The sequence below is a fragment of the Stegodyphus dumicola genome, chromosome 7 (genome assembly GCF_044657685.1).
Source record: "Stegodyphus dumicola isolate Sdum_Otavi_A_Nest chromosome 7, ASM4465768v1".
Taxonomy (NCBI): Eukaryota; Metazoa; Arthropoda; class Arachnida; order Araneae; family Eresidae; genus Stegodyphus; species Stegodyphus dumicola.
In genome coordinates this window covers 124,145,552-124,160,238 of record NC_140774.1, presented here as the reverse complement: position 1 = coordinate 124,160,238, position 14,687 = coordinate 124,145,552, and the positions used below count along the sequence as shown (strand labels likewise).

Sequence of the window (14,687 nt, the reverse complement as noted above, 5' to 3'; positions counted from 1 at the left end):
AATTCAAGTTATTCATCAAGAAGGTATAATTTAGGTCAAAGCAACAAAGTCATTATGTAAATCTTAAGAGTTACATTTATGTAAAGAGTATTTTAATCAGTACCATATAAGAATAATTATTGGACTATGTATTAATTTTTTTTTTCATTGAAAAAAAAAATTATATTTTTCTTTGTTTATTGCATGAAACATGCTAGCATTATTGATTAAATTTGAAACATAGCACACTGGTTCTGAAGTTTTAACGTCGTAGAAAGAAAAATTTATTGCAATTTTCACATGATCTTTGGTGCCTTTATCAAGTGCACAACCAAAGAACCTGGAATAATATCGAGTAGCCTTATTTTGAATAAATGAAAAAATATGCTGTATTACCTTATTAAGTATGTAGAATTTCATTTTAGTTATCTAGTAAACTTATCAGGTTCAATGTTTCTTCTAACCTTCTTCGGAAACATACAATGACCTGACTAGAACAGAGAGCTTACTAAAGCTATGTTCACTAATTGTAGTAAGTAGACAGGATACAGACGAAGGGTATACAAAACCCTTTATTTTTTTCTTTATATACAATGACTTCCGTACTTCGGAATACAATGACCCTCCACTCGGGGTCTAACTTAAAAGATATCAAAATAAAACTAAACTCTAATTTAACTTTAGAATAAGATTGGCCTTATAATAACAGGAAGCGTATGTAGCACAGAGACTGTGAACACTACAATACGTTTAATTTATCAAGAGGATTAAAACCTCTGGCCTGGAAGGCAAAGTAGCAACTGCGTAACTTCTAAGGTAAGCGGCCTGCTTCGAACTCACGGCTTCCTCTCTTCTGCTTGGCAAAAAGGCCACACTTAAATACTTGGCGTTCGCCAGACAACTTTGCATAAACTCCTTCACGCTTATAATTCTGGCCGGAAGTAGAAAATAAGAAGTGATAGTAAAGATTTAAAATAAAATAAACGTTAGTAAAACTTAAGATCCTTACATACTTCCCGCCAGAGTTAATTAGTTTGAAACTGAGGTCTAAAACGACCTTGTTGAAAACTTTTAGCTCTAGAAACTAACGCGAGGCCAACCTTTTACAATCATAACTTAGCTAGAAACTAGAAAATTTTAAAAGAAAGAAATTTGTTACAATAGCAGCTCCCGGAATATACAACAATCTTTTTTCTTTTTCATCTGTACTGCATCTAAACAGGAGCTTTATTCAATTCTGGTTCCTTCCAGAGATCTGGAAGGAAAACTAGTTTGATGAAATGTTACAGAATGACATTGCAAATAACATATAGAATATACTTTTCTTAACATTCTTATTTTATTCATGACTATTTTAATTATCTCTCCCCGTGCTCTCTGACATGTGTTGTAAAAGAACACCAACCACGAATGTGTTTCTGTCTACGTGTGCCACACTTCCTCCTACAATCAAAACACTAACGTGTTAAAATTCAACATACGAGACCTCTTAACACACCCTAATTTCAACTCTAGACCCTGAGGTACTATTCTGAAAGTGGCTAACTCTAAAGTGTAGCGTCAGAGAGCCTAACTACATCATTCAACCTTTAACACATATTCACCATGATTTAATCTTTACAGTCACATGAATAACAAATTTTTAATATTACTTTCACTTTTACCATATCACGGTATTTCTTAACATTCAAAATAACAGTTCACATGTATACAAGAACATATCAACATGCCGTTAATTTTACACATTTGAAAACATACATTAGTAGTACATTGTTAACTTCTATTCTTTTCAAAGCAAGTGCCAATTCTTTCTACATTGAAATAATACTACATTTCAAAAAGTCTTTCAGACTAAAACTTCTTTCTTGTTAGAATGTTTTAAATAAAATTTATACAATAACTTTTTACAATATTTAAGTCTTTATACAACGCTATTATACATCAACTTTAGTTTTACGCGCGAGTAATTGAAAAACATAATAAGAAAATCGGTCACAACTCATTTCTCGCCCTTTTGGCGATAAAGGTAGACCTCGCATGAGGTAAAACTTCTTGAAATCTGCCACTTGCAGTAAGAATGAAAGATTAACTTAAGTTTGTAAAGTAACATAAAATTTTACTTATCTTTGTAATATTCAGACATCCTTTTCTGGGCCCAGTCTTTAAAGGTGCTGCAGACCGTAGCTTGGTTGATCCTCCTTCTTGTACGGGCTCGCCCTTCAGTGCTTTCCTCTGGAAGCTTCCGTTTTTCACCACTACGGCCACCCTTGAACATCTTCCTTTTGTGCTCTGCTTGTGGTCTTGGCCGTTTGAAGGCAGCTGGTCTTGGTGGAACCGGGAAACTTCTGTCGTGATCCTGCTTGGACCTCGTTGTTGGCCGTTCAAATTTTTCTTGTACTTTTTCCTCCGCCGCTGATGGCCCTTCCGCAGTTCGGCGACTTTTGCTGCGGAGAGTTCTGTCGGATGAGTCAATCTTCCGTTTCACAGCCGGGTTATAGTTGCCGTCCTTTCTCCCGGTCTTTTCCACATACGTCGTCCTTCTCCCTTCTTCATTCTGGGGGTGTTCGTGAACTCTGTTTTTTGGACGGTGGAACGGCTTCTTTTTCTTTTTACCTTCAGTTTTTCCGCGGGGCAATTTTCTTTTCACTTGCTTCTGTCTCTCATTGGCTTGCCCTTGTACCTGTCGTTTTCCCACCTCTGGAACTTGTACCTGCGGTGTCTGCCGTACCGGATCCTGCAAAAGATCTGAAAAGATTTGCATTTTATTACGATCGAAGTAGGGCTTGATTTGATCCATATTTGCGGAACAGGTTTCACCATTTCTTGCCTTTAACACTACAACAGCGTGAGTTATTTTTTCTATAACATATGGTCCTTCAAATCGTGGAAAAAATTTGGCAGTTTTATCTTCTGGTGCTGAAGAAAGTGAATGCTTAATTTTTAAAACTTCATCCCCTACTTTACAAGTTACTCCCCGTCGTTTCAAGTCATAATACAATTTTTGTTTTCTTTGTGCTACTTCCGTATTCTTTTTTGCTTCTTTTATTAGTTTTTCTATATCACCCATTTTAAATTCTGGGGCTCTTTGTTGCACATAAAATAGTTTATCTAACGGTGTTATAACCTTTCTGCCTAGAAATAACTCAGCAGGAGTTTTGCCCGTTGTATCATGTTTTGCGGTCCTAAGGGCGAAAGCAAATTCATTGACATAGTTATCCCAGCTTTTATGAAAATTTTTAACATAACTACGGATAATTTTCACTATATTTCTGTTGACCCGTTCCGCTATATTTGATTGCGGCCGATACGGGACCATTTTTAAATGACGTATGCCCAGTTTTTGGCACATGTCTTCAAATATATTACTTACAAATTGAGGACCATTATCCGATATAACTTTTAGGGGCGCCCCGTATTTTAAAATATATTTATTTAAAATAGAATCGGTAACTAATTTCGCGGAGGCTCGTTTTAAGGGAACAATTTCGGTCCATTTACTAAAATGATCAACTATAACAAGGAGATAGCTACTTTTGTTTAACTGACTTTTTGGGAAAGGGCCCAATAAATCGATGCCGATTATTTCATTTGGAAATTCGGATTTAATACTATTTAGAAACCCGGCCGGGCGGAAATTAATATAATTAACGGCTTGACATGTTGGGCAGGACTGGACATACGCCCTTGTTAACTTTTGCAGTTCAGGAAAGTAGACTGCCTCGCGTATGCGTTGGATAGTTTTTCGAATACCAGCATGAGAAGCTAAAGGGCTGTCATGGAGCTCTTGCAGGATATTTAATCTAAGACTAGCTGGGATAACAGGTCGAAATTCGTTGTTGGAATTCGTAGATTTTGTATAAAATAATAGACCATCTATTAGTTCATAATGGGCCGCCCTATTTCTTATCGCCACAATATCTTGGTGGCTAAAATTTTCAGGATCCTTCAAATACTCATAAATACTTCCAAACTCAGGATCCTTACCCAGTTCGGTTATTACAGTTTCTCGGGAATTTATTGTACACGTTGTCAGCATTGCAACTTTTACGGTATTACCCTGTTCGTCTAATTTAATTTGTGACAGGGCATCTGCTACGATATTTTCCTTTCCGGGGGTATGCTTGATTACCAGATTATATTCTTGCAGCTTGAGTGCCCATCTTATTAACCTTGGGGATAAATTTTTCCCAGAGTACAATCTAGTTACCGCCGCATGATCAGAATATACTGTTATCGGCGCCTTTCCAAAATAGACTCGGAACTTTTGCACTGCTAACAGAACTGCAAGTGCCTCTCTCTCGGTCGCGGAATAGTTTCTTTGTGTTTGATTTAAAGTTCGGCTAAAAAATGCCACTGGCTGCTGATTTTGCGAAAGTACCGCTCCTACCGCATAATCCGAAGCATCCGCTGAAATTTCTAAATTTTCATCCTTTTCAGGAAATTTCAACACAGGGGCTTGCGTTAATGCTTGTTTTAATTTTTCGAAAGCACTATTGGCTTCGGCCGTCCACGAGAATCTTGCCTTTTTCCTTTTTAATTTTAACAATGGCTCAGCGATAGCCGCAAAATCTTTTATAAAGGACCTATAATATGAACAAAGTCCTAGAAAAGAAGAGAGCTTCTTTGCCGTGTTTGGAGTCGGATACTTTTGTACAGCGATTATTTTTGATTCATCTGTCTCGATCCCTTTTTGCGATATTTTGTAACCTAAATATTTTAATTCAGGGGCTGCAAATTTGCATTTTTCGACATTAACTTTTAGACCGGCCTCATTTAATAAAGAAAACACCTGTCTTAAATCCTGTACATGTTGGTCTAGATTATCACTAGTAATAATGATATCGTCTAAATAAATAAATGTGGACTTTCCGAGAACAGGTCTTAACACAATGTCCATGCATCGCTGAAATGTTGCTGGGGCGCCTGAAAGGCCAAACGGCATTCGCAAAAATGCATAAGTGCCAGACTTGGTTATAAAAGCAGTCTTAGGCACGTCCTCAGGCCTGATCCCTATTTGAAAATAACCATTCGTTAAGTCTAAAGTCGTCATAAATTTGGTTGATTTTATGTTCCTTAAAATTTCTTCTATAATCGGTAACGGATATACCGGATATTTCGTTATGGAATTTAATTTACGGTAATCAATAGCGAATCTCCACCTTTTTGGATGCTCTAAAGGATAATCATTATTTTTCTTACATAAAACCACCGGACTAGCATAACTACTTGAGATAGGCGTTACGATCTTTTTACGTAGCATATCGGTAATATGCCATTCTATAATTTTTTCCTTATTCTTATCATACCGGTATGGTTTTTGACGAACCGGCAATGCATCTCCGGTGTCAATACTATGGTTAGTAACCTGGGTAAATCCTGGAATATCACTAAATAAGGAAGCAAATTCACTTACCACTTGTCGGATTCTATCTTGCTCGTCATTAGGCAGGTGGTCAAGATTTAACCTTGGCGGTTCTACCTTTTCTACACGCACTGGTTTCATCGTCAGCTTAAGAGACGCTTCATTAAAATCCAGTGTAGCTTGTGCGTCTGAAAGAAAGTCTATTCCTAGTATTAAGTGTGCTTGCAAATTCTTTACTATAAAAAACATCACCTTTACCTGTTCGTCCTTGATACGGATGTACAAAGGTACTTTACCTACGCACTTACATTGTTCTCCTTGCGCCGCTAATACTGTTGTATTATCCGCATTATATATGCGGTATTTGCGAAAATACTTTCTAAAAAAGACTTCTGCCACACAGGAACACTCCGCGCCGGTATCCAGGAGTGCGGTGACCGGGATATTATTTACCAAGACTTCAATCTTCGGAAGAGTTAAATTTTTCACCGTTACTGTATTTAACTTGTAGGAAGAGGGGTTTTCGTGGCCTTCGGATTTCCGCACCCTCTCGTCAGCAGAAATCCGTTTTAGTTTAAATTATTTTTCCTTTCGGTGCTTTCCTTCTTTCTCCACTGGCCTTGAGACTTTTTTCCTGGGTTGCTATTGAACTGTCGACGTTCGCCGGCTGTTTTTGAATGCTCGGGTTTCCTTGCCCACTGATTCGCTTTTTCTCCGTAGCCATGTTCTTGAGTTTGCTGTAGTCTTGGCGTACCAAATTGGTTTCGCTGTTGATATTGGCGTCTTCTTTCGACGTCTGCCGTTCTTCTACTTTCAAACTGGATTGCTAGCTCAAATAATTTTTCCAGTGTAGTTGGATTTCTCAATTCAATAAAGTCTTGCACTTGGGGTAGTAACCTCGGCAAAATCACTTGAATTATTTCAGGATCCGGACGGTTTCCATACAAGAGCTTGAAAACGTGAATTTTTCTTAAAATAAAACTCGAGAGGTTTTCCATTCTTTGTTGATATATACCGAAAAGTTCTGTTTCTAATTTCGCACGATCCCTTACAACAGGGAAGGCTTTTAGTAGGGCAGTCTTGAAATTTTCGTAGGTATAGGTGGGACTTCCTGCTTGACCCAAGAGACTTCTGCCGATACATTTGAACCAGTTAAGCGCTTGGCCCCTCAAAGCGCTGGTAGCTAAGGTAACTTTTTGAAACTCGTGCACGGGGTAGAGCATGAAGTGGTCATCCAATTTTTCCAAAAAACTGGTTACCTGTGAGTTTCCATTAAACGTTGCTTCTGGTTTCTTCGAAGCGCGCATGGTCTGGACAATGTACCCAAATCCTTCCAGGGCGGCAGCTGGCATTTCTGGATTCTGAGCTGTTTCTGCAGGCAGCACAGGTTCTTCTTGAAACTCGGCCATGGTTATTCTTCGTCGGGCGCCACTATCAGGTTCAATGTTTCTTCTAACCTTCTTCGGAAACATACAATGACCTGACTAGAACAGAGAGCTTACTAAAGCTATGTTCACTAATTGTAGTAAGTAGACAGGATACAGACGAAGGGTATACAAAACCCTTTATTTTTTTCTTTATATACAATGACTTCCGTACTTCGGAATACAATGACCCTCCACTCGGGGTCTAACTTAAAAGATATCAAAATAAAACTAAACTCTAATTTAACTTTAGAATAATACACGTGGAAGATTGGCCTTATAATAACAGGAAGCGTATGTAGCACAGAGACTGTGAACACTACAATACATTTAATTTATCAAGAGGATTAAAACCTCTGGCCTGGAAGGCAAAGTAGCAACTGCGTAACTTCTAAGGTAAGCGGCCTGCTTCGAACTCACGGCTTCCTCTCTTCTGCTTGGCAAAAAGGCCACACTTAAATACTTGGCGTTCGCCAGACAACTTTGCATAAACTCCTTCACGCTTATAATTCTGGCCGGAAGTAGAAAATAAGAAGTGATAGTAAAGATTTAAAATAAAATAAACGTTAGTAAAACTTAAGATCCTTACAAACTAACAAAAGCAATAATTTTGTTATAATGCTTTTTCTATAGAAATTTTATGTTTATTGTAAACACCATGCTTTAGTGTTTCTATTCTGTATTCATAATGAATGTAGTTATTTAATTTACAGTAAAAGCTTGATTCTCTGGAAAGCTCGGGAAATGCCAAATTACAGATATGCGATAATTCCAAATAGTTGAGCTTTTGTAAAATAGAATTCGCATTAAAAAAGCCAAATGAATGGAAAAAATTTCCTTTCTAAAATTATTAAAACAATCATCATATTTGTTATCATCTTGAAAATCAAAAGCCTACATTTAAAATTATGCAAGATTTTGGTGGGAAAAATGGTATTTACATATTATCCCATCAACCATAAAAGTTGGCTACTCACAAACTATGAAATTTGCCAGAGATCCTGTCAGAGTTGTGTACCTGGAGGAACTGAAACCTCTTTAATTTACGATGGTTGGAACTTTAATTTATGATGGTTGGAACTTTAATAGTGGCAACTATTTATTTACAAGGAATACAAAAGTGATTCATGTCACCATGTTTTACAGTCCTTCAATATAGTCACCAGGCTTGTGTCCAACCCGTTTCCAACGATGTGGAAGTCGCAGAATACCTGTAGCAGCGCCTGTTTTGTTGATAGTTTGAATGGACCGGTCTACTGCCGCAAGAATCTCAGGAACAGTTTGGAAGCGAGTGCCACGAAGTGGTTCCTTCATCTTAGGAATTAAGTCAAGTCACAAGGGCTTAGATCTGGGGAGTATGGTGAATGGTAAAGCACTTCCCAGCCCCATCGCTTGAACAAATCAGTCACAGCTTGCGCTGCATGTGGCCGAGCATTGTCATGCAAAAGGAGAGGAGTGTTCAGTAGAGAGTGTTGCCGTTTTTTTCTCAAAGCTGGTCGGAAATTTTGCTCCAAAAATGAGCAGTAATACTGTGCAGTGACGGTCTGCTGTGGGGGAACAGTATGCGTTAGAATGACACCATCACAGTCGTACACGAGAATCACCATAACTTTCACATTGCTGGGGTTCTGATGAAATTTCGAACGTTGTGGTGACCCGTGATGACGCCATTCGTTTGATTGGCGTTTCAGTTCTGGCTGGTACAATCGGGCCCAAGTCTCATCCAGCTTAATGGTATGACGTAAAAAAGCATCTCCTTCGCGCTCATAGCGTTCCAGGTGGGTTCGGGCAGCATCGTATCGTAGCCATTTCTGCATTTCCGTCAACTGATGTGGAACCCATCTTGAAGCAATTTTTCTCATGGACAGGCGTTCCTTCAGAATGTGCAGCACAGTCGTATGCGCTAATCCTGTTTGTCCGGCCAGCTGACGAATCATTTGGCAGCGATCACTGTCCATTAGTGCGGCAACAGCTTGCACGTCTGCATCGCTGACACTCGGACGACCTGGCCGCAGCATGTCTGCCACGTTTTGCCGTCCTTCATTGAATGCTTTCATCCATCTTGCTACGGTTCTGTAAGGCAATGCAGATTCCCCGCAAGCCACTTGAAGCCCTTGATGACACTGTCGTACTGTACGACCTCTGTCACATTCAATTTTTATCCAACATCGTTGTTCTTGTTTTTAAAACATCCTGACAACACTTACTTTAGACCACGAGCTGATACAAGGATTCGTTCTTTGCGTCACTCCACATGCGCGTGACGTAGGCAGGATGAGTCTTTTTGCTGAGAGGTAAGGTAGGTATGTAGTTTACGTGTGGTATACGCGATGTTCTTTGGTTTTGTTGCGTAGCGTTTTTTCAGCTGTGTTGCCACTATTAAAGTTCCAACCCTCGTATAAACTGTCTATATTCAACTTGCTTAGTTTTTGTACTTTATAAAATTGCTTACCGATTTCTACCATTTTGTTTCGCCTCTGATTGTACCAGAAGCTCTATTTATAATGGTATGGATACAAACTTACCACAGGTAGCTGTTTCAGTCCATATTCAGCTGACCTTATTGTGTTTATTAATGCACACTTTTTTGGGGGGGTAGTAGGATCTTGTAACTGAAAATAATTCATTGCTTGCTGTTCTATAGAAGACAAATCCCAAATCTGAATGTTTTTTTCTTCAGAGAGGAAAAATACACCAATAACAATTAATTTATATCCTTGCTCAAAAAAACAAAATGTGGCTTATTGAGAATCAATCAGGGGTACATCAAATGAAAGCTCAGATGTTATGCATATGTTGTTACACTGTGTTATCCATAACTGATGCAAAATTTTCTGTTTGGCGATAGTTGCATAATTCATGGAATAAAACGTAAATTCCAGAAAAATATAAAAGCTCAGATAAAAGCCGATAAATTTTGTAGGCCTTAAACATGAAAGTAAAATATCTGATTCAATTGTGAAATTATGCTAAATGCAAAAGTTGGCAGACATTTTGCCAGTAATTCTGAGAGAAGTTTAAATGAACAAATCATTATTTTAGATAATAAAGAGATGCAAATTATGAGTATAACATGTAAAAACCTTAAATCGCTTATAATAATTTTTCATGTTACATTGCCATCGTTTATCTATTTTAATCTGTTACATTATCATTGCTTATCTGTTAAGTTGCATAACATGGCATTTTGGAATCCCACACCTGTATCTTTGAAAGTACTCAATTTCATGCTGTCCCAAATGTTAATCATATTTCCAAAATATAAGGAAGAAATAAAACTTAATCCTTTTTTATAAAAAACCAGTTTATTGAGTACATTAAACTGAAACAAACTTCTTATGATTATGTTGTGACATTATGCGTATTCATTACTGGCACAATATCACACTGTTTGGTGGCAATGTAGACGTGTTAATAGTATAATGACTGTATATGTGAAAAGTATTTTAAAAAACTGTTATTTTATGTACAAGTTCATGGGAATCCAATTATTCCATCTCAGCATGATTTTTCAGCCCAGCACTAATTTTTCAATGAATCATTAAGTATTTTTTTATTTTATATCAGAAAATTGAAAAGTAATAATTAACAATTTGATGAAACTGAAAAAGAAGTATAATAAATAAATTGTTTCTCTAATGTTTATATATTTCAAAAACTGAAGAGTCTTGAAACATGCAATTTTGGAGAGCATACCTTTTAATGCTGCAGATCATTATGGATTTTATCTGAATTCAACAACTATTATTTTACTGTGTTTTTACCTTTCTAGTAAATAATACTTAAAAGCAAAAATTAAATAAATTTAGATGAAAACAAACTGTTAATGTAAAGTATCTGTAGGTAAAATGTGACAATATGTAATTGAAGAAACAAAATTTCTGCTTGCAAATTTAAGCAGTTATCATTTTCTCTTAAAAAAATTGTTAACAATTTTAATTCAGTTAAAAGTTTCCCAAAATTGATAATTTGATTTTTTTAAATGAAAATATTTTAAATGTTTGTATATGAAAAATCAGTTTGTTAAATTTCATTGAAAAATAAAGTAGAATGAAAAATAAACCCAAGTGAAAAAAACCCCATATAATGCAAAATAAAATGATGCTAAAATTTGGCATTATTGTTGCATTTAACCCTTTGACATTTTGGAAATGCCATTCAAAATTTTTAATATTTAAACTTTCATATGCTTTCAAAATTTTTTAATAAAAAATTTTAATTTTGGGGAAAAATTCTAATTTTAAAAATGTGTAAAAAATATTTATTTTAAAATGGTATGCAAATTTTCACAGGTTATAATTTAAAATTTTTCCAAAAAATTTATAAAAAATACAATTTTTTATAAATATTTTAAAAGTAAACATTTTAAAAATAAATAAAAGAAATGCCTGAGTTTTTTTTAATGATTAAACCTAAATTTCAAATTATTTAAAAACAAAAAACACAGAAGTTTAATTAAAAAATGTGATCTTACCAAATATAATTAAGGTTATGGAGCTAAAATTCTAAGTGCTAATTTCAAGGCAAAAAAATGTTGCTGTGATTTTTTACAAATCTTGGCACCTTGGCATATGTACAGTTGATCTATGGAAAAAAATCGGCTTGCTATTTAAAAAAAACTGATTTTTTTTTTTTTTTTTTTTTGTTAAAATGTGTTTGTTGGAGAGGTGTTATATATTAATCTAATAAATATTCTAAGTCATACTTTCCAGGCATGAAAAATGTAATTTAAAGTTTGTCGATTTGCCAGCTAGAATAGAAAATATAGAACTGCGCCCCTTTTGACTTGCTATACCGTGATGACCCAAAGAAGTGACTTTTGTCCAGTTGTATTTATTGGACATTTGTCTTTAGAATGCAAACATTGTTATTCTCTTTCATTTGTGAAAAATATGACAAATGTTGTTGTATGGCAAAGTTAGAATTGAACACACCACCTGTATATCTGAAGCATTTGAATATCTGTTTCTAGACAATAGTTTAATCACTGTATAGTTTAGGTAAATGTTTGCATTTGCAGCTCTTCATTCTCTAAAGAAATCTCATTTAAAGGAATCGGCTATCAGCAGGAACATGGGAAACATGTCTGAGGGTTGGCACTCGTTAGCGAATAGGAGACAGAATCCATATTGATAAATCATGATTTCGGTTGAATCTTTCTGTGTTTTATCTTTTAAAAAGTTAATCAACTTCTCTTTGTATACTTAAAAGATGAAAAAGTTTAATTAATGAATCACTTTTGCATTCAGTGCTATAATATACTTCATAAAATGTACTGTGGGTGCTGCTTAATGTGATCATGTTTATCTATGGCTATTTTGATAACATTAAGCATCTAACATTAAGCATTAAGCATCTTCAAAACAGCAATGAATTTTAACTAATTTAATATAAATACAAGAAACATATACATAAGTACTTTCACAAAATTTTAATTAGGAAAATGCAAACATTTGTTTATGAACTGTTCATAATGTCATTAATACAATAGTTAATAACATTTCTCGAAATTATTTGACGAATGCTATACAAATGCTATGCTCCTAATCTTAATAATTGGAGAGTATCTCTCATGCACTGGAAGAGAGCATGCAAATGTGAGAGTTAAAATTAGGTAAAAAGGAAATTCGAGTGGAACATATATGTTTTAATTTTTTTAGCACGGGGGAGGGGGGGTTTTACACAGTTTGTTTTTGTTCCTGAAGAAGAACAACCCGTGCCTCTAATCCTCAAAATCAATAGAGTTATTCAAAATATAAACCAAACACTAAGCTTGCTGTTTTACCAACTTTTAAATAGTTGACTAAAATTGAAAACAAGCTGTTTAGTGACATACCTTACTTTTACAATCACCTGACTTCTAATTTTTGTAATCTATTTTGATTTCATTTGGTGACTTCATTAAAAAATATTATATAACATTAATATTTATAATAACATTAACTAATAGTTGATCACATTGAGTGATGTATTTTCCATGTTTTTATATACCAAAGGGCAGGACTTTGGCAATTCGATAATAATATCTGAATGATAGCATTAATTACAGTTGCATTAAGTGGCGTCTAGAGTAGCTTCAAGTTGCTTTGAGTTTACAGTCAATTTAGTACAGTTACAGAGAACATGGAATTCTGTAGGAAGAATTACACTGTCATCTTTGCATAAAATACTTAAATCATGATAATGAAGTGTCTAATTGCAAGTTTTAATGGCTTTTTTAATATATATTTAACAAATAAGCATTAATGCTTTTGTTTTCCTTTCTCTGTATAGGGATGTTCTCAAGCCATGTGGCTCAGGTTACATTTTAGTTGATCCTGTTTTAACATATGGGCCAGAAAATGAAATTTTACCTCTTGACAGCATTTTGTGCATCACCTACTTAGCCAAAAGTTTAGGTCCTTTTGACGAATGGGAAGCACGTTTGCGAACAGCCAAAGAAATTGGCTACAATATGGTGCATATAACACCCATTCAAGAACTTGGGGGATCTCAGTCTTCATATTCATTAAGGAATCAGTTGGCTCTAAATCCTACATTTCATACGAAGAGTAAAAAGTGCACATTAGGAGACATTGGTGAATTTGTCGAAAAGATGAGAAGGGAATGGAAGGTAAAAAATTTACTTTACTTTGTTAATCTCTTAAACCATTTCAACAAAATATAGTGTATAATATATAAAAGTAATATGTTATGATGTAGCAACTTTTAAAAAAGTCTCAATCTATGCAGACTTCAAAATGAATTAAGAGATTTCATAATTAATTAGGAAGTCATGTTTTTTAATTTTCAAAACTAAGGGCTACTGGTTAAACTAAAAGCTACATATAATTATTTTTTATATATGTAATCCATTACTTAAGCACATAGAGTCTATAAACTAAACTGAATTTTTATAAAATGAAGTGTGATTATCCTTCATCTGATAAGTGCTGAACTTATTCAATCCTAAAAATTAGTTTTCAATGCAGGTTATTGAATTTATTAATGAAGTATTTTGAAGACTGAAAAATATTTAACTGTGAAAAACATGCTTGTAATTTTATATCTTCAGTTATAACTTTTGGGTACAATCAATTAAATTAATAAATTTTAAGATAATGTTTCCTCTTCCTGTTTTAAATGATCTGAAAAATTCTTTTTTTTTTTTTTTTTTTAAATTTAGTTGTTGCTTCTGTGATTCCACCATCATGGGATCTGACTGGCAATTTAAAGAGTTTAAATCAATGAAGGCAATAAATAAAATAATTTTTTAAGAAAACATGATGAGCTTAAAGATGTTATAACTATTTTATGCATCATTTCTTTTTTATTTGTAATTAGATTGTAAATTTTCTGTAATCAGATATCATATTTAAAATTTATTTTGTTCATAATTCTCTTTAGTGAATTTTTTTACTGTCACTATTTATTTTCACTATGAAGCTTAAGATGGGATATAAAACCTGTATTTAATATTTTGCCTATGTGATGAAGATTTTACCATAAATGTTGGTTCCGACATTTGCATCTATGCTTTGGTGTCATATTTATCTTGTGTTAATGAAGTCCAGCTAATGCAGTTAGAAATAAAAGAATATTTTCACAAAATTTATCAAACTTGAGGTGAAAATCATTTGCTTTTTAAAGCAGATTTGATTATATTAATCTTTTACTGAACTTATTTATCTTGTGTTAATGAAGTCCAACTGATGCAGTTAGAAATAAAAGAATATTTTCGCAAAATTTATCAAACTTGAGATGAAAATCAATTGCTTTTTAAAGCAGATTTGATTGCATTAATCTTTTAAAATTTAATTTGGTTATATATTTATATATTCAGAAAATATTCAGGAAATGTGCATTTTTATATGTATGGAATATTCCTATATCGGAATTATTTTAGACATGATCAGAATTGTCTAGGCAGCACTGTGCTAGAA

General features: G+C 34.5%; 1 protein-coding gene across 4 annotated transcripts in view; it reads left to right on the top strand.

Annotated features, from left to right (window-relative positions):
- Window positions 1-14,687, top strand: part of LOC118201712 (glycogen debranching enzyme) — a 155,497-nt gene that overhangs the window by 22,904 nt on the left and 117,906 nt on the right. For all 4 annotated transcript variants that reach the window (XM_085820784.1, XM_035373860.2, XM_035373859.2 and 1 more), the window contains exon 4: window positions 13,039-13,378. In XM_085820784.1, coding sequence (XP_085676910.1) covers window positions 13,039-13,378 — 340 coding nt within the window. The remainder of the gene's footprint in view (window positions 1-13,038; window positions 13,379-14,687) is intronic.